This window comes from Panulirus ornatus, chromosome 28 (genome assembly GCF_036320965.1).
Source record: "Panulirus ornatus isolate Po-2019 chromosome 28, ASM3632096v1, whole genome shotgun sequence".
NCBI classification, from domain to species: Eukaryota; Metazoa; Arthropoda; class Malacostraca; order Decapoda; family Palinuridae; genus Panulirus; species Panulirus ornatus.
This window is the reverse complement of record NC_092251.1, coordinates 10847605-10868863: the sequence shown is the minus strand read 5'-3', so window position 1 is coordinate 10868863 and position 21259 is coordinate 10847605. Positions and strand designations below refer to the sequence as shown.

The 21259-nt window shown below is 40.2% G+C and overlaps 1 protein-coding gene across 2 annotated transcripts in view; it reads right to left on the bottom strand.

Moving 5' to 3' along the window:
• Positions 1-13797, bottom strand: part of LOC139757834 (protein amalgam-like) — a 107669-nt gene extending 93872 nt beyond the window's left edge. Inside the window, exons 1-2 of one of the 2 annotated variants that reach the window (XM_071678724.1) lie at positions 13235-13797; positions 2865-2957 (exon numbers count right to left, since the gene is read on the bottom strand). In XM_071678724.1, coding sequence (XP_071534825.1) covers positions 2865-2957; positions 13235-13289 — 148 coding nt within the window. In that variant the 5' untranslated portion in view covers positions 13290-13797. The remainder of the gene's footprint in view (positions 1-2864; positions 2958-13234) is intronic. The other variant, XM_071678725.1, reaches the window with a different exon arrangement.
• Positions 13798-21259: the final 7462 nt, after the last annotated feature.

The following is a 21259-nucleotide window of genomic DNA, read 5'->3' as shown; positions in this document are numbered from 1 at the left end:
GTAGGGAAGCACAGATCCCTACTTGTGATGTTCTGGGAAGGAGTTCTCTATCAGTGGTGCTCCATATCTTGAATTTTCTCGTCTGTCATACACATGTCCTAAACTCCTGTACGCTGTTCATACTCACAGTTTCACCCCTCAGTTCTTTTCCATTTATATACTGTGAAACTACTACTTACATCTTTTCTAGATTTTTGCTTAATTTCATGTTGTGGCCTCTGGTTGTTTTCCCCTTGTATCTCTTCTCGAAGAACTGATCAATGGTGACATTTATCTAATTCAAAAACTCATAGGTTGTAATCAGGTCACCTCTTGCTAAAGGCCTAAAACCTTTCCTTGCAACTCGGCTCTTTTAAGTTCTGATACTATCTCCGTTGCCCTCTTCTGGACCTTCTCTATCAGTTCCTTATGCCTCTTAAAGCGGATGATCCAACCTGAGATGCGCAATCTAGTTTGAGCCTGGTCAAGGATATGAACAGCATGTTGTATTTTTCCTTTTCCATAGACTTCAGTGCTATTCTAATATCTACCAGCGACCAGTATGCCTCAGGCGACACGTTAGAGACAATGTCAATTCCCAATTCCTTCTGACACATATTCTGCACGTTATTTCCTAACACATAACATACATATCGAGGCCTGTAAATGTGTCCCATCCTTATTATTTTGCATTTTCTCGAGCTGAAGCTCAATAACTTTAGTATAAACCATATTTGGAACTTGCCTAGGTTCCCTTGCATTCCTCATCGCTTTTAAACCTCCGTGGTATAGCGGTCACTGTTTCTAACCGTAACGCATTCACGGGCCCGGTCAGGGTCGAACGAAAGGTTCCAATCCTGGTTGTGGTGGTTGAAGTACAGACAATCCACTGGCCATTCTGTTTTGTCTCCAATAGACCTCGCTCGTAGAAATCCAAGAGGTTTGATACCTCCTTCATTGCTCTCCTCTGGACTTTATCTATTAGTTCTTTGCGCTTCTTCAGGTGCGGTGACCCATCTTGAGAAGCATATTCTGGTTTTGGTCTCATGTAGGATGTGAACAGCATGGTGAGTATTTCCTTATTCGTATGCTTGGAAGCTGTTGTACTACATGTCTTATTCGCCCTATGTAGGACCCTATTGACAGGTTAAGAAAAATGTCAGTTTTCAAGATCATTTCACAAACAATTTACTGCAGCTTATATCCTTCATGGTAATAATCATATTGAGGCACTCTTCCACCATGCTTCAACCTCATTACATTTACTTGGGTTGCATTTCATTAGCCATGTATCAGACCAGCTTTGGAGTTTGTCGAGGTCCCTTTGTATGTTGTTGTCATTCTCCTCTCTCTTCTCTTCCTTCATGACCATGACATTATCTGCAAACATATTCAGGTATGAATCCATTCCCTCCGGCATGTGTGTTTGAAATTTATATATATATGTCTATTTACATACGAGTATCGTATCACTGCTTCCTCCGACCAATAGGAAGGCCAGGGGAGGGGTGGTATAGTCAGAACCTACTTGGTTGGGACCAGAATGTAATGCTCAGTAGAGGAAACGCAGTTGTTGGGTTCGTGTGTTGGTACAAGTCACTCGTCACCTGTTCCATGTACCAGCTGCTGCGTCCTGAAGTAACCTAACTTTCGTTCATCAGTAGCTTGACTCTCTTGTCGGAGCGTCACGTTACTACGCGGGTTAATTACGCGCCAAGTCTTCATGTTACCAGATTTCATAAATGCGTCGACCTCGCGAAGCCAAGTTTCAAACACTAGTTTTTAGAGATCCTTTTTGTTACGAGGTTTGACAGGAGAGGGGTTTGGACCCCCTTGCGTCATTAGATTCTAACTCATTACTTTCGAAGCCCTCAGGTGTCAAAGAATCCTATCACCTGTCATCTCTGTACGCCTTCATATATATATATATATATATATATATATATATATATATATATATATATATATATATATATATATATATACATACATATATAGAATGCTGTTTACGGCGGGGAATAATCAGGGGAACAGCTGACACAAGAAGATTAAGTAGTTCAAGAACTGTCGTGGAATTCGGTCTGGCACTGGACATCTAGAACTGACCACCTGGTTCCAGTCACCAGCCCATGAACTGCCCTTCACTTCGCCCACTGCAGAACAAGCTCGTGGGTCCACGTGATGGCGCTTGATGCTGGAATATAACAGTAAAAGCCGCAAGAATGACCCCATGAGGCTGAAAAATAACGTTGTGTATGGAGACTGACGTATGATACCTGGAGACATGAGTTTGCCTGAGGCCAAACATAGTTCCTGAGTCTCGTGTACGATGATACTGGAAACTGGCTCGTGGTTCTGAAAGCTTTGCTCTTGGTAGAGATAGCAATTCCAGGCACTGGAAGCAAACAGGTGATGTTGTAAGCCAGCGCCTTGTGATGAAAAGTAACACGTGCTTCTGGAAGCTAACAATGTGCTGGAATCTGATGCTCTGACCTGAAGGCTGAGACTTAGTGCAAAGCTGTCAAGAGGTACTGGAAGGCTATTATTATACTGGTGGAGGATACTTTTATAATGATAATAGAGACTATCACGAAGTGCTAAGATGCTACAGAAGACTGCTAAGACATATTACTTAGTACAGGCTACCAAGTGGTGCTGGAGGCTATTTATATACAGCTGGAGGCTCCATCGTGATACTTTAAGGCTATTACAAGGTGCTGGATGTTATGGAATACTGCTTAGGGGAGCTGTTACTTAGTACCACAGGCTTGCAAGTGGTGGGTGCTAAAAGGCTGTCACAAGGGATGGAAGCTGTGTGCGATGTGCCAGCGATCAGGTTTTTCGGTGCTGGGTTGTCATCATCATCACTGGCTATCCAGACTCACCGGTCAACATGAGGTCCCCAGCGTGGGCGCCGTGGGCAGGCCTCACAATGTTTTTGTAATGCCTCCTGGGGTTACGGCTGCCACTGACGTATCCTGCAGACAGTCCATCGATTAAAAAGAAATTTTTGTTTCAAGCTGAAATTCTAGAGAGTATTAATCTGGTTATGGCTGTGTACCTTATGGCAGACGGAGAGGGGGTTCATTTTCAGTTGAAGATTGATCTCACAGTGATGCTACAGTTGCTCGTAACACTGTATGAAGAGCATTTTTGAATCGTATCAGGTCAAGGAAGTGTAATCCACAAACCAGAGAATTAAAAAGTCTATGGACATTGGGAGTAAGTAAGAAATCCAATAAATCAATTTATCCTCAATGAAGATTGAGTGGTTTTAGCAATACGTCTTAGACTACAAAAGCCTGAGATCAGGTGTGGAAATTTTTGTATCCCTCAGTTCTCCACTCACACACAGAAAACTGGACAGGACTTAGAGGGAGGAACCATTACTAGAACATAACCCACAATCTTCCACTCCAGCAGCAAATGCCACGAACACAAAAATGTTAATATAGATGCCTGAGACGCGAGCGGAGCGAGATTATTTAACCATGAATAATGCAGCACGACTGTCCAGTGAGTCCAGATTGAGAGATTAATTCTGGGGTTACTGGATATGTGTCCCACCGGGAATGATGTGACTGAAGCCAGCAGGTCACCTGGCCCCGACGCTGTCAGCTTTCAAACCAAATAGATCATTTTCGTGACGTAAAGTTCGCTTGGGGGAAAAGAAAACTGTCATACTTTGGGAAGGTGTTATCTTTCAGTACAGAGATAATTGATATATTCTTTCGTTTTACTTACATTTATGAGTCATTTCAGAGAGTCAAAGCTGGAAATTCTGGAATCTTTTAGTTCTCCTCCACACACAGAAAATTGTAAAATGAGGTTTAGTTATTTGACGTGTGTCTATATAGCTACTAATGAACCTTCGACTCTGCCCATCTTTCTAATCAAATTATTGCTCTTTATCTGTAATTATCTATTTATACTTTACAAGGATGGAGTTCTACACTTCATGGGACCCCCAACTCTGGAACTTTTCCAATTGTCATACAACTTTACAAACTTCATAATTCCATAACTTTGTTTATTCGATTCATTCACTTCTTTTATACTACATAGGAACTTCTATACATCCTTTAACGAGTTTCTCATTTAATTTCATGTTATGGGTCTCTGGTAATTCCTTCCCTGAATCTTTCGAAATCTCGTTCTACAACATCGAGCTGATTTTGAACTTGAAGGTTATGAGCAGGTGGTCCTTGCATCAATTTGAATTAAGGCTTTTAAGGTTATGACCAGGTTGTCCCTCAGTCTAACTTCTTCCATAGGTGGTAAATCTGAGGCCTCTAGCGTTTCCCTGTAGCTCTCCTCTCACATTTCCAGTAACCATATCTGTGAGTTCTTTATCCCTCTTTTGGTGTGGTAAACAAACCTGAGAAGCATGTTCTAAAGTTGGCCTAGTCTCACTGCACAGTGTATGCCACTTTTCCACTACTCTCATACAGTTAAAGGTACTTCTTTACTTCCTTTAAATCCTTCCGAAGTATTTTCTTATCCATATCCTTGAATGCTATTCTAGTATTCACCAGCAGACACTGTCTGTTTTACTGTTCTCCTGATGTGGTACTCCGGCGAAAAGTCCACACTGTGTTTTGTGTTAAAAAGAATGCACCTTCAGATACTTAAGCTGGTGGATGTGTCCTATTTCTTTGAGGGAATGATGACCGTATGGAACGCAGTTCGTGGTCAACAGTCATTGGTCATGTGGATAAAGGCCCAAAGCCATACAGTTCAGGTAGCAATACGAAGATATTTCTGCCACTCAGTCGGGTTTCATCTGCCTCGGTCATATTAGCTTCGACTCTCTTACGTCTGTTTATCGTACTGGCAGTTCATCAGTGTTCTCTTTGTGCTGTGAAGTTTGTCTTCCAAGTCTTTTAACAAAAAAGATTTGGGTGTTTTTTTGGGTCAAGCTGTGTTACAGTAGGATCTTCGAGGTGGAGCTGACTGCTTCCATCAGTAGAATTAATGCTTTATCCCTCAAGGTAGACGTGCTTCCAGACTTTATTGAAACCAGCACGCCAGGTTCCTCATCCCACTCTATTCCATGCGTCCACTACTCTTATATATCTTCGTTAAGAGATGCCTCCCTTCATCTCATGTTATTTCCTATGGTTGTTCTGTGAACGGGAGCCGAGGGCAGTGCCGGGGATATATTGGTTTCAAGACCATCTCACATAAGCAGTCACGAAGGAGACCATTCCAGAGTGACGGAGAGCAAATGAAAACATTCCAGTGTAAGATGAAACATAGTCAGCCTCTCGAGGGACATTCCAGGCTGGTGTTCGGTGGCATATAACCCCTCGCTGGGAGAGATCCAGGAGATAGCAAGGAGTGCAAGGTGGTATGAGGTAGGAGGCTATTTCTAGGTGAGAGAGAGAGAGAGAGAGAGAGAGAGAGAGAGAGAGAGAGAGAGAGAGAGAGAGAGAGAGAGAGAGAGAGAGAGATTACTCTTGGAAGGTGCGAGACAAGGAAAACCTCTTCCAGGGATGGATTGGTAAAGGAGACATTCGCATTTGTAAGGGTAGCACGGGAGAAGAGGTCATTCCCGAGTGGTGCCGGAGAGAGATGGTATTCCTAGGCTGGCATGGGATGCACTGGCCGGAACGTCGTCCAGTATGAATGAGAAAACTTTTGTCTAGCGTTAAAGAACTCTGTCCTGGAATGAGAGAGGACAAAGGGTTCTCCAGTAAGCCCCTTACTCTCCTCTGTTTACGGCATCAGAACTTCTTGCCTCTCCTTTCCACTGCCCTTCTCTCTTGGTCACAAAGTAAAGCCACATCCACCGTCCAGCTTCATGCTTTAAGGTGTAAGTGTATGACGTTTCTCTCTCTCTCTCTCTCTCTCTCTCTCTCTCTCTCTCTCTCTCTCTCTCTCTCTCTCTCTCTCTCCAGACTGACTAGTAACCCGTTTACGTCACCGCGGAAGGCTACGATGTCGCTACTCTTCCTTTCTTCAGTAAGGCATTCCAGTAAGAGCCAGGGGATGCAATTTGAGCTCACTGACATTCGCACACAGCGCGTCCTCGCCGTGCAATTTGTCCCCGAATGGATATTGGAATTTGAAACTCCACTCAGTAACGAGAAACAAGGGTTGTTTTTTGAATGGGCCTCACTCGACGTGTCCTGAAAATTTATGGAATGTATTTCTTCTCTCCATATCCTCCCGGCGTTGTTTTTCTGCATGTTTATAACGTGGCTGTCATTTTCATGTAGATGTTTATTTTACCTTTTATTTTGGAACGTTTTTAAAGTGAAATTTCCAGCCTCTGTTGGGTGCAATTATTGTCCCGTAGTGACTAGTAGCTAAACTTTCTCGTAACACACTATAAATGTTTATATATATATATATATATATATATATATATATATATATATATATATATATATATATATATATATAGATAAACCATGGAAACCATGGAAAGCATATATATATATATATATATATATATATATATATAAATAAACCATGGTAAACCATGGAAAGCTGTGTAGGTATGTATATTTGCGTGTGTGGACGTGTGTATGTACGTGTGTATGGGGGTTGGGCCATTTCTTTCGTCTGTTTCCTCGCGCTACCTCGCAAACGCGGGAGACAGCGACAAAGTATAAAAAAAAAAAAAAAAAAAAAAAAATATATATATATATATATATATATATATATATATTGGGAGAGTGCCTGGCAGTGTTCAGTGTCTTCATTGTGGTAGTTGGAACGTGATTATGAAAGTCTTGAAATAAATTGAGTCATTGTTTGAAAAGCCGTATGGACGAACGGTGTGTAGAGCGTAGACAAGACTCAAAGAAAATTGTATGTCTGGGGGAGTGGGCTTTCACACCGGTGCACGTCTGGTAGTGTGATAATTGAGACTCCAGCTTGGGAGGGATGTGTTTAGTGTTTGTATACGTTTGTCAGTGTTGTGCTTGGTGGTGGTGGTAGGGGTGGGGGGATCTTTAGGTATGGGTTGCTGAAGAGTGTAGGAGGGATAAGCTTTTCATTTCAATGTGGGGATTAATGATTAATTATGGAGTGGTCTGCGGCTTTCTTTTATTTGCTTCTGAGAGAGTGGACCGCCGGGGAGGTGAGGCGTAGTTTAAGGTGGAGTGAATGAAAAGTTTTCAGAGGATGCTAAGGGATACTTTTCCGTGTCCAAATACAGTACCATTTAGGGTTCTGAGGGCATTTACACGTTGCATGTCGCTTTTGCGTTCATGTTCGTGTTGCGCAGAGGGAATGTCATGTGTCTGTCATGTAAGTGATGCCTGGAATAGCTGGTGTTTTGTTGAATGGAAACGATTGGCCATTCAAAGTGACGAGAGGTTGTAAATTAGATTTGTGTGTGCCTGGGGTTAAAAAGGGTGACTGATGACTTCTGTGGACATGCAGACATTCTGTTCTTGGTGAGCCACTGTTTCTACTGTGTAACAGTGATGCATTTTTGTTGTTGCTTCTGTGGTAACAGGATGTTATGATGTGATATTGAAATCATCTTACGAGAGGTGATCAACAGGTATAAATGTGAGGTTATGTGGTAAGGGATTGAAGAAAGGTTGGAGAAAGACTTGCTCTTTGGGAAATCCCAATATAGAGCTTTAGACTCTAGAGGTGAAGGCTTTGTAAGTGACTCTGGCAGGTCGAGCGGCTATGAAGTTGGTCAACCATATTTTTGTCATTCCTCTGGAGGGTGGCGTCAAGTATCTTGTTTGTAAGGATGCGTCTGGGAACAGTGTTATTTGCTTTAGATGATGTCTAATGCCACTTATGTGTGCAGGAAGAGGGTTGTGGTTGGCTGAAACCCTCAAGAATAAGTTGTTTGAGGTCTTTGTCAAATGTGGTATGTTCATGATTGGGTCAAACGCCATGCCATGCCGTGCATGTGAGTAGGATATCATTTTTCATTCTATTGTGGATCACTTTTTCAAGACACAAGTGATACAAGCAGAGCAGAGGAGGGGTTAGTTGGATGGTCGTTAGGTTTTCAAGACTGGCAATCTGCTGGCAAGTTTTCGGATGTGTGGGATTTTGTGTAAACACAGTGATTTGAAGACATCAGTAAGCGCTCGCATTGTAGTGGAACAAAAACGTTTTTCGTGTGAGTTGCAAGGGTGCTTTAAGATGTTGAAATTTTTTTGAAGTGAAAGGTAGGTAGATAATTATTTCAGGATGGATAACGTGTTTTGTTTATAAATTCTTGTTTATTGGGGCGGGTGGTTTGTCGCTGAATTTTGAGCAGTTTCTTAGGGGTATGGTTGCGTGTTCTTTTGGACAAGGAAAGTTACGAGACTGTCTAAAAGGACTTCATGTGTCGAGGCAGGATTGGCATGGGAGTTGTGGATGTTCTTGAATGTACGTTGGAGTTGGTCGCTGTGGGGGTTGTGGCATATCGTGCTGACGTTGCCAGTGCTGCAGTTCTTGCCTTTCAGTGACTGGGTTAGTGATGGTGCTGTTTAGAGCTAAGATTTTTATTGTATTACCTGTCGATGGCATATGAATATATATATATATATATATATATATATATATATATATATATATATATATATATATATATATATATATTTTTTTTTTTTTTCTTTTCTTCCTTTCTTTCATACTCTTCGCCATTTCCCGCGTTAGCGAGGTAGCGTTAAGAACAGAGGACTGGGCCTTTGAGGGAATATCCTCATCTGGCCCCCTTCTCTGTTCCTTCTTTGGGGAAAAAAAAAGAAAAAGAAAAGAGGGGAGGATTTCCAGCCCCCCCGCTCCCTTCCCTTTTAGTCGCCTTCTACGACACGCAGGGAATACGTGGGAAGTATTCTTTCTCCCCTATCCCCAGGGATTATATATATATATATATATATATATATATATATATATATATATATATATATATATATATATATACAGGCAGAGAGAGATTCATTTACATAGTCACCTGGTTTGAACGTAGAAACGTCTTGAAAGTGCGAAAGAGAATGGTATAATGCGTCTTATTTGTCCTTCCTTTTAAAAGCCTCGAAGCAGTTCCTGATTCTGTTTACCTTATGAGTTAGGCTTGAAAACACAAGACAGATTTTTGTCAGGAACAAATTAGAGAGCAAATTTCTTCACAAAGAAAATAAATTAGCCGTTAATTTTTTGGGAGGGAACTTTTCAGTAGCGTCAAGAATGGGAGGCATAAGAAATAAAAGTTACTGACGTCGGACCAAAAAATAATGAAGAAAACGTGAGGGCATAAGATTGCGTCGACTGCATATTTAACAGCGGCTGAAGCTCCTTACAGCATAAGCGGGCAGGGGCTGCCTTTGTTTCAGTACAGCTCTGCAGTGGAATACGGCAGACTTGCTGTGAGCCGGGAGGAACCAAGTATATTCTTTTATCGTATGTTTGTATATATGTATATATGGGCAGTCTCCAATCTCCCTTGGCCTCATTGCTAAAGGGCAATCTGCAGTTGGGCTTACCAACCTGCAATAGACGGAGAATGGTCTGCAGTTAACCTATGTAGACCACCGAAGGACTATGCCTAGCGACGGTCTTCCTACCTCCAAAGGAGACACCTTTCCCTGCTCCCGTGCGAAGTTCAGCCTCGAGCTTTCCCAGGCCGCTGTGCCAGATCGAGGGTCGTCCTCGCACATTTTACAAGTTCACACATTTTTTCTTTATACTGTTAAGAGATGATAGTCTAGTCATCATCTCACACCTTCAGACGTTCTATCTGCACTCAGTGGTATCATCTCCACAGCATTTTACTGTGATCCATGAAAGACGACCTAGAGCAATGGATATGCCCCTTCACCCTCAACACAATACCCAACAAACAACAGCACAAAACGCCCAGTCTTATTCGTTTCAAGCAAATCCTTCTACTTCGCAGAACCTCAGCAATGAACTTAATACCCTGGAGTTCAACACCAATTACATCAGAAATAAACACCTAGAAATGCTCATCCAGCTCTTGAGGACACAACATCCACATAGCCGTCATCCAAGAAACCAGACTCGCATCCATATTCTCCCTCCCACCTTTCTGCAGCTACACAGTCGTAAGAGAAGACAGACCAAAAGACGAAGGAGGAGGACTCATGACATTCGTTTACTATACCATTCTCCAGCACCACTGACACTACAAAACAGCTGACAACACCTCAGGAATACAGTCCATAAGTCTATAACTTCACGTTATTAACTATGAATTAACCCACACTTACATACCTTCCACCTTCCACATTCCTCTCCAAATATGCTCTCCAGTTGCAACTCTTGAATATATGTAACACTTATCCCTGGAGATTTCAGTGCCCACCATCCTACTTTGTTCAGCTCTCACGCCTAAAATTCCCGGAGCAGAACTGCTAGTAAACTAACTATAACCTCTCAGTATCCTCAACCCACGCGACCAGCCAACCGGGCTCCCTACCCACCACATTCAGTAATCGATCTCACGAGACATTACCAGCTCACCATCCTTATACACGGACTACTTAGAGCCCGCTACACGAATTGTCTACAGACCACCTACCCTTCCTGATAACACTCCACCTGGCCCAACCCACTCCACACAACCATAAAAAAGCTAATTGAAAACTAAAGCAATTGGCCAGGCATCACCCCAGAACGGAGAAACAAAACTGCCAAACATCACGAGATGAATAGAAGTATAGCGAATCCTCTCCCCACCTCGTCTTACAAAGAAATCAGCTCAGATATAATCGTTCATCATCAGTAGAAATTGGAGAACGAATCCAAACTCCAAGTTACAGTGTCAGCAACCTAATCACTGAAAGGCAAGCAACATGTTAGCACTCCTCCTTCAACAAAGTGAATCACAGGAGACGCCCACCACCAATCAGGCGCACGTTAACGAAGACCCCACACTTGCCGCACTAATCCAGCTCCCACCATATGAGACACTCCTGACCCATATCAGTGACATTTTTCTCCCAGAGAACACATAGACATACTCCTAAAACACTGCTCAGGAATCAGCCACAACAGAACCTCGCTTCTTAAAGTCATCAAAAACCGACGCAGAATCAGTCCACAAACAACAGCCCACCCTGCACTCCTTCCGATACAAGCAACACAACTAAAACCTTGGAAGAACTCTCTTGCAACAGACCCTGACAACGTATCAAACTTTCACACAAAATTCTTTGGCCCAGTTGCAATGCAAGCTCTTGCAGACATCTTCAATCACTTCTGGCTGCATAACATATTCCCTAGGAACTTGCTAACATGATGCCAGTCTTAAAGCCGTCCAAACCACCCAACTCCCTCTCCTCTTACCACCCGATGTCGCTCTTGTTCTCGGTATCCAAATTCTGCGAAAAAATGATCCGCAACAAAAAGGGAAGATATCCCTCTCACCCACACAGCATGGCTTCAAACCCATCCACTTCACTACCACTCTACATACTGACCTCACACAACATATCCTAGATGGCTACAACAATATTGGCAGTGGACATCGACGAAGCATTTGTCACTCCTTCGACACATCCTCACTGAAAACGTACATGACAACACCCTCCACAACAATGGCAAAAAAGAAAAAATATATGGTTGGCCAGTTTCATAGTCAGCCGCCATGCCAGAGACACTTGCATTGTTCTTCACTCTAAAACCCTTAAACTTTACGTTGAAGTTTTCCAAGAAGCAGCTCTAACCAACTCCAACCCTTTTTCAGTCTCCTCTAACACGACCTCCCATTACCTTCAGCAAACTAATACATGAAGGTCCTCTCATATGCGGACGACCTTGCAACCATATCATAACACAATGGCATCACATTTAGCAACAACAAACATGCAGCAGTACATTACACAACAGGGATAATGGCCCACCCATAACTGAATTTCTGCATCTCCACAGAAGTGTTCAGTCGCTTTCTTAATCCCAGACACAAATCCAGTTCACCTCCTGCATTCACTTTGAATAGACAGTCACTCCCACTGAGCAAAACACCAACCATTGTAGGCTTCTTATACGACACACACACATGATACTCATTCCCCATACCAATAACATTAACACAAAGGTAAAACAAAAGTAATGTCCTTAGAACAGTAATCTGACAACAGGTTTGGACAAGAAAAGGAATCCCTTAACATCCTCTACAAACATTTCATCAACTCCACTCTAAACTGTGATCTCTGATCGTCTCGCAATGACAAATATACACAAAAAACTGCAAACCACACAGTACAGAGTACCATGAATAATCACAGGCTGCTCACCAACCACAAATATTCAACACCTACACAGTGAAAAAAAGAGATCTTCCCAGTGCAGTTCCACTTCATCATGCTCGGTATTATTTTTTGCAACAGCACTATACCTCTCTCACCCTCCCACTCCATAACTAAGATCCAACCCTTGAGTAGAAATAAAAAGCATATCCCTCCTTCGCACTTAAGCCTCCACTGCCCACAGATCCCAGGCAAAAGTAACACAAACAGAACACATAAATAATGAATTGACCCGACAATCACTAAACAGCTGCCATCTCAACTTAGTCTCAAACACCGCCCTCACTAGACATACATCCATCAGAAACCACACTCTCCAGACAAACACGAGTTACTCTTGCCCGTCCATGCTCTGGACACTCACCTTTATCACCCTTGCACTAATATATACATATATATATATATATATATATATATATATATATATATATATATATATATATAGAGAGAGAGAGAGAGAGAGAGAGAGAGAGAGAGAGAGAGAGAGAGAGAGAGAGGAATGATTGATGGTCAGTAGATATTTGTGCTGGAAGTTTTATAAGCATGTGTTCATGAACAGTAGTGTGTGTGTGTGTGTGTGTGTGTGTGTGTGTGTGTGTGTGTGTGTGTGTGTGTAAAAGTCTGTGTCCCACACTACATGGGGGAGTTTGATGTAAGCAGCTGCCGATCGTCAATTATGTATCCATGCGTTCAGAGGTCTGGCCACAGTCACCATTTTGGTATGAAACAAATAATAGGTGGCCACCAGAGCCACAGAAAGAGGAGTCTCTGATCCCTCCTCTGGTGAGTGGCATTGCCGTAAATACGTGATTCCCCGGAGGTCATCTCTTATTTCTACGGTAAAAGAAAAGAGGATAATGTTATCATTGTATTTTTTAGGGGGGTGCCACACATATAAGGTTCTTACAAGGGCTCCCTACAACACACACACACACACACACACGGAGGGGGTTATAAGAGACTTGGGTGCATGTCCCTCCCTTACTTCCCTAAGTGCACACCCCGGCTTGACCTACCTTGTGGCGTGAGGATCAAGAGTGTGAGGATGGTGAGGCACAGCGTGAAATCCATCTTCCTGGTTTCTTTGCCTCAGACGAGAGGAGCTGCGGCCGACCACACTTTCCAGCTGCTTCCTCTACCACACGGGGCGACACTTCCAGCTGGCTTGTGGTCCCTCAGCCAACTGGGGTTTACGCTTTCCAGGCCCGACAGAAGCGGACCCCTTCGAATCCTCTCAGCTGCTCAGGGCAGCACCTTCACTGCTCACTGCTTTTACAAGTGTTTGATATACCGGTCTAACCATTCACTGTTTACTTAAGATAGAAATTAACGACTTCGTTGGTCACTGTCCCATTAGGGATGACAATCCTTTCGTTCACTTCTCCCTGGGGAGCCGTTCATTGCTCCCACAGGAGTTTGGGATAATCAGGAACCCGTTCCTCTATCCCGAATCTGTTCATGACAGTTTTTGCCCTTCACTAGTTCATTACGAGCTGGGCATAACAGCTTCGCCCTTCACTGCCTGATTTTGCAACAGAGATCAGCTTTCAGTTCACTGTTCCTTTCTTTTAGTTGCTGCGAACCGATTAAATTCACTAAATGCAGGGGTTAGAAACGATTAAAGTCACAAAATGCAGGGGTTAGAAATGAGTATAATCACTAAATGCAGGGGTTAGAAATGATTAAAGTCACTAAATGCAGGGGTTAGAAACGATTAAAGTCACTAAATGCAGGGGTTAGAAACGATTAAAGTCACAAAATGCAGGGGTTAGAAATGATTAAAATCACTAAATGCAGGGGTTAGAAATGAGTATAGTCACTAAATGCAGGGGTTAGAAACGATTAAATTCACTAAATGCAGGGGTTAGAAACGATTAAATTCACTAAATGCAGGGGTTAGAAACGATTAAAGTCACAAAATGCAGGGGTTAGAAATGAGTATAATCACTAAATACAGGGGTTAGAAATGATTAAAGTCACTAAATGCAGGGGTTAGAAACGATTAAATTCACTAAATGCAGGGGTTAGAAACGATTAAAGTCACTAAATGCAGGGGTTAGAAACGATTAAAGTCACTAAATGCAGGGGTTAGAAATGAGTATAATCACTAAATGCAGAGGTTAGAAATGATTAAAATCACTAAATGCAGGGGTTAGAAATGATTAAAGTCACTAAATGCAGGGGTTAGAAATGAGTATAATCACTAAATACAGGGGTTAGAAATGATTAAAATCACTAAATGCAGAGGTTAGAAATGATTAAAGTCACTAAATGCAGGGGTTAGAAATGAGTATAATCACTAAATACAGGGGTTAGAAATGATTAAAGTCACTAAATGCAGGGGTTAGAAATGAGTATAGTCACTAAATGCAGGGGTTAGAAATGAGTATAATCACTAAATGCAGGGGTTAGAAATGAGTATAATCACTAAATACAGGGGTTAGAAATGAGTATAATCACTAAATACAGGGGTTAGAAATGATTAAAGTCACTAAATGCAGGGGTTAGAAACGATTAAAGTCACTAAATGCAGGGGTTAGAAATGAGTATAATCACTAAATGCAGGGGTTAGAAATGAGTATAATCACTAAATGCAGGGGTTAGAAACGATTAAAGTCACTAAATGCAGGGGTTAGAAATGAGTATAGTCACTAAATGCAGGGGTTAGAAATGATTAAAATCACTAAATGCAGGGGTTAGAAACGATTAAAGTCACAAAATGCAGGGGTTAGAAATGAGTATAATCACTAAATGCAGGGGTTAGAAATGAGTATAATCACTAAATACAGGGGTTAGAAATGATTAAAATCACTAAATGCAGGGGTTAGAAATGAGTATAATCACTAAATGCAGGGGTTAGAAATGAGTATAATCACTAAATGCAGGGGTTAGAAATGAGTATAATCACTAAATGCAGGGGTTAGAAATGAGTATAATCACTAAATGCAGAGGTTAGAAATGATTAAAATCACTAAATGCAGAGGTTAGAAATGATTAAAATCACTAAATGCAGAGGTTAGAAATGATTAAAGTCACTAAATGCAGGGGTTAGAAACGATTAAAGTCACAAAATGCAGGGGTTAGAAATGAGTATAATCACTAAATACAGGGGTTAGAAATGATTAAAATCACTAAATGCAGGGGTTAGAAACGATTAAAGTCACAAAATGCAGGGGTTAGAAACGATTAAAGTCACTAAATGCAGGGGTTAGAAACGATTAAAGTCACTAAATGCAGGGGTTAGAAATGAGTATAATCACTAAATGCAGAGGTTAGAAATGATTAAAATCACTAAATGCAGGGGTTAGAAATGAGTATAATCACTAAATACAGGGGTTAGAAATGAGTATAATCACTAAATACAGGGGTTAGAAATGAGTATAATCACTAAATGCAGAGGTTAGAAATGATTAAAATCACTAAATGCAGAGGTTAGAAATGATTAAAGTCACTAAATGCAGGGGTTAGAAATGATTAAAGTCACTAAATGCAGGGGTTAGAAATGAGTATAATCACTAAATGCAGGGGTTAGAAATGAGTATAGTCACTAAATGCAGGGGTTAGAAATGAGTATAGTCACTAAATGCAGGGGTTAGAAATGAGTATAATCACTAAATGCAGGGGTTAGAAATGATTAAAATCACTAAATGCAGAGGTTAGAAATGATTAAAGTCACTAAATGCAGGGGTTAGAAATGAGTATAGTCACTAAATGCAGGGGTTAGAAACGATTAAATTCACTAAATGCAGGGGTTAGAAATGAGTATAATCACTAAATGCAGAGGTTAGAAATGATTAAAATCACTAAATGCAGGGGTTAGAAATGAGTATAATCACTAAATACAGGGGTTAGAAATGAGTATAATCACTAAATGCAGGGGTTAGAAATGAGTATAATCACTAAATGCAGGGGTTAGAAATGAGTATAATCACAAAATGCAGGGGTTAGAAACGATTAAAGTCACTAAATGCAGGGGTTAGAAACGATTAAAGTCACTAAATGCAGGGGTTAGAAATGATTAAAATCACTAAATGCAGGGGTTAGAAATGAGTATAGTCACTAAATGCAGGGGTTAGAAATGATTAAAATCACTAAATGCAGAGGTTAGAAATGATTAAAGTCACTAAATGCAGGGGTTAGAAATGAGTATAGTCACTAAATGCAGGGGTTAGAAATGAGTATAATCACTAAATGCAGGGGTTAGAAACGATTAAAGTCACTAAATGCAGGGGTTAGAAACGATTAAAGTCACAAAATGCAGGGGTTAGAAACGATTAAAGTCACTAAATGCAGGGGTTAGAAATGAGTATAGTCACTAAATGCAGGGGTTAGAAATGAGTATAATCACTAAATACAGGGGTTAGAAATGATTAAAGTCACTAAATGCAGGGGTTAGAAATGATTAAAGTCACTAAATGCAGGGGTTAGAAATGAGTATAGTCACTAAATGCAGGGGTTAGAAACGATTAAAGTCACTAAATGCAGGGGTTAGAAACGATTAAATTCACTAAATGCAGGGGTTAGAAACGATTAAATTCACTAAATGCAGGGGTTAGAAACGATTAAAGTCACTAAATGCAGGGGTTAGAAATGAGTATAATCACTAAATACAGGGGTTAGAAATGAGTATAATCACTAAATGCAGGGGTTAGAAATGAGTATAGTCACTAAATGCAGGGGTTAGAAATGAGTATAGTCACTAAATGCAGGGGTTAGAAATGAGTATAGTCACTAAATGCAGGGGTTAGAAATGAGTATAATCACTAAATGCAGGGGTTAGAAATGAGTATAATCACTAAATGCAGAGGTTAGAAATGATTAAAGTCACTAAATGCAGGGGTTAGAAACGATTAAAGTCACTAAATGCAGGGGTTAGAAATGATTAAAATCACTAAATGCAGGGGTTAGAAATGAGTATAGTCACTAAATGCAGGGGTTAGAAACGATTAAAGTCACTAAATGCAGGGGTTAGAAATGAGTATAATCACTAAATGCAGGGGTTAGAAATGAGTATAATCACTAAATACAGGGGTTAGAAATGATTAAAGTCACTAAATGCAGGGGTTAGAAATGAGTATAATCACTAAATACAGGGGTTAGAAATGAGTATAATCACTAAATGCAGGGGTTAGAAATGAGTATAGTCACTAAATGCAGGGGTTAGAAATGAGTATAATCACTAAATGCAGAGGTTAGAAATGATTAAAATCACTAAATGCAGAGGTTAGAAATGATTAAAATCACTAAATGCAGGGGTTAGAAATGAGTATAATCACTAAATGCAGAGGTTAGAAATGATTAAAATCACTAAATGCAGGGGTTAGAAATGAGTATAGTCACTAAATGCAGGGGTTAGAAATGAGTATAATCACTAAATGCAGAGGTTAGAAATGATTAAAGTCACTAAATGCAGGGGTTAGAAATGAGTATAGTCACTAAATGCAGGGGTTAGAAATGATTAAAGTCACTAAATGCAGGGGTTAGAAATGAGTATAATCACTAAATGCAGGGGTTAGAAATGAGTATAATCACTAAATGCAGGGGTTAGAAATGAGTATAGTCACTAAATGCAGGGGTTAGAAACGATTAAATTCACTAAATGCAGGGGTTAGAAACGATTAAATTCACTAAATGCAGGGGTTAGAAATGATTAAAATCACTAAATGCAGGGGTTAGAAATGAGTATAATCACTAAATGCAGGGGTTAGAAATGAGTATAGTCACTAAATGCAGGGGTTAGAAACGATTAAAGTCACTAAATGCAGGGGTTAGAAATGAGTATAATCACTAAATGCAGGGGTTAGAAATGAGTATAATCACTAAATGCAGGGGTTAGAAACGATTAAATTCACTAAATGCAGGGGTTAGAAATGAGTATAATCACTAAATGCAGGGGTTAGAAATGAGTATAGTCACTAAATGCAGGGGTTAGAAATGATTAAAGTCACTAAATGCAGGGGTTAGAAATGAGTATAATCACTAAATGCAGGGGTTAGAAATGAGTATAATCACTAAATGCAGGGGTTAGAAACGATTAAAGTCACTAAATGCAGGGGTTAGAAATGAGTATAGTCACTAAATGCAGGGGTTAGAAATGATTAAAGTCACTAAATGCAGGGGTTAGAAACGATTAAAGTCACTAAATGCAGGGGTTAGAAATGAGTATAGTCACTAAATGCAGGGGTTAGAAATGAGTATAATCACTAAATGCAGGGGTTAGAAACGATTAAAGTCACTAAATGCAGGGGTTAGAAATGAGTATAATCACTAAATACAGGGGTTAGAAATGAGTATAGTCACTAAATGCAGGGGTTAGAAATGAGTATAATCACTAAATGCAGGGGTTAGAAACGATTAAAGTCACAAAATGCAGGGGTTAGAAATGATTAAAGTCACTAAATGCAGGGGTTAGAAATGAGTATAGTCACTAAATGCAGGGGTTAGAAACGATTAAAGTCACTAAATGCAGGGGTTAGAAATGAGTATAGTCACTAAATGCAGGGGTTAGAAACGATTAAAGTCACTAAATGCAGGGGTTAGAAACGATTAAAGTCACTAAATGCAGGGGTTAGAAATGATTAAAATCACTAAATGCAGAGGTTAGAAATGATTAAAATCACTAAATGCAGGGGTTAGAAATGAGTATAGTCACTAAATGCAGGGGTTAGAAATGAGTATAGTCACTAAATGCAGGGGTTAGAAATGAGTATAGTCACTAAATGCAGGGGTTAGAAATGAGTATAGTCACTAAATGCAGGGGTTAGAAATGAGTATAATCACTAAATACAGGGGTTAGAAATGAGTATAGTCACTAAATGCAGGGGTTAGAAATGAGTATAGTCACTAAATGCAGGGGTTAGAAATGATTAAAATCACTAAATGCAGGGGTTAGAAATGAGTATAGTCACTAAATGCAGGGGTTAGAAATGAGTATAGTCACTAAATGCAGGGGTTAGAAATGATTAAAGTCACTAAATGCAGGGGTTAGAAATGAGTATAGTCACTAAATGCAGGGGTTAGAAATGATTAAAATCACTAAATGCAGGGGTTAGAAGTGAGTATAATCACTAAATGCAGGGGTTAGAAATGAGTATAATCACTAAATGCAGAGGTTAGAAATGATTAAAGTCACTAAATGCAGGGGTTAGAAATGAGTATAATCACTAAATACAGGGGTTAGAAATGAGTATAATCACTAAATGCAGAGGTTAGAAATGATTAAAATCACTAAATGCAGGGGTTAGAAATGAGTATAATCACTAAATACAGGGGTTAGAAATGATTAAAATCACTAAATGCAGGGGTTAGAAATGAGTATAGTCACTAAATGCAGGGGTTAGAAACGATTAAATTCACTAAATGCAGGGGTTAGAAACGATTAAAGTCACTAAATGCAGGGGTTAGAAACGATTAAAGTCACAAAATGCAGGGGTTAGAAATGAGTAAAATCTGAGAGGTTTTAAACTGTGTTTCACACAGACTTTAGGAAAGGGAAGATGTTATATAAAGGCTGTAGCTAAAGCGCTTTTTGATTAGATGTCAGACACCTCATCATTAGAAAGTTAAACGCTTAGAACGTCTAAAGGCAAGTAATTACAAAGAAAGTAATTATGGATATTCCATTAGCATCTTGGATAGTAATTATGGATATTCCATTAGAATCTTGGATATCTTCCCTCCCAACAGGTCAGAAGACTATAAACCATAAAGACAATAACTTGAAAGCTAGGATTTTGAAGCTTATAGGAACTACAACTGGGAAAGTTAAATAAACGAAAGTTGCTTAAAAAGGAAAGACGAAAGTAAACCTGTAAAGCTTCATTGATGCCTTAGTTCAATCAGATATTACTATCACATCATTATATTTCAGTATTTTCCATTTACAGGAATCAAAGGCAGATGTTAACATATATTTACATACCGTGTTGCTCGATGTTTAAAGTTTGGGAATCTCCAGCCCGAGGTATTACATCGAAAACGACACCTTGAACATAAGGTCAAACTCACGAGTTGATGGCAATTAACTTAAGAGAACAAAGTACAAGCTTAAAAGCTCTCTAAACTTGAAAAAGAAAGTTATTAAGTCACACGTTATTTTTACCAAAACTGCCAACTTATAAGTTATATAAAACGGATTAGAAGCTTTAGCCGAAAGCTAAGATGCTGGAAATTAGTAAATGAATTTAGAAGTTCAACATTTGAACGGGAACTGGAGTGTTTTAATGATGTAATCGTGAGGGGTAACAAGGAAGAAAATGTGAATCAGAAGAGAGAGTGTAGTATATGATCAGGATGGTGGCACGTTAGAAATTTGTATTCCCCTGCGACACACGTGTAGAAATAGATGAAGACAAAAGATGAAAATCACATTCAGAATGATTGCGAACGCAGGTACGTCAGCGGACCTAAGGCAATAGAAAGTAAAACTGGTTTATTGTGTAGGTGTCGTTACGAAGGATGTGTTTGTGTGTGTGTGTGTGTGTGTGTATTTTTCGGGATTAAGTATAGACAAGCAAATCATATGATGTGCCAGTGTTGGACAATGTGTGAGGCTTTCTTGGGGTCATATGGCACTTTCACACACCACACAGTACCGCTTTGCAGTGCAGTTCAAACTCCAGAAGTCCTAACAAGCGAAATGTACATTTGACTTTCAGAAAGTCTTGCGGGGAAATCTAATTCGCCTCATGACTGCTCATGGTGAAATCAAAGGCCTGTTCACGGTGGAATCAAAGGCCTGTTCATGGTGGAATCAAAAGCCTGTTCATGGTGAAATCAAAGGCCTGTTCATGGTGGAATCAAAGGCCTGTTCATGGTGAAATCAAAGGCCTGTTCATGGTGGAATCAAAAGCCTGTTCATGGTGAAATCAAAGGCCTGTTCATGGTGGAATCAAAAGCCTGTTAATGGTGAAATCAAAGGCCTGTTCATGGTGGAATCAAAAGCCTGTTCATGGTGGAATCAAAGGCCTGTTCATGGTGGAATCAAAGGCCTGTTCATGGTGAAATCAAAGGCCTGTTCATGGTAGAATAAAAGGCCTGTT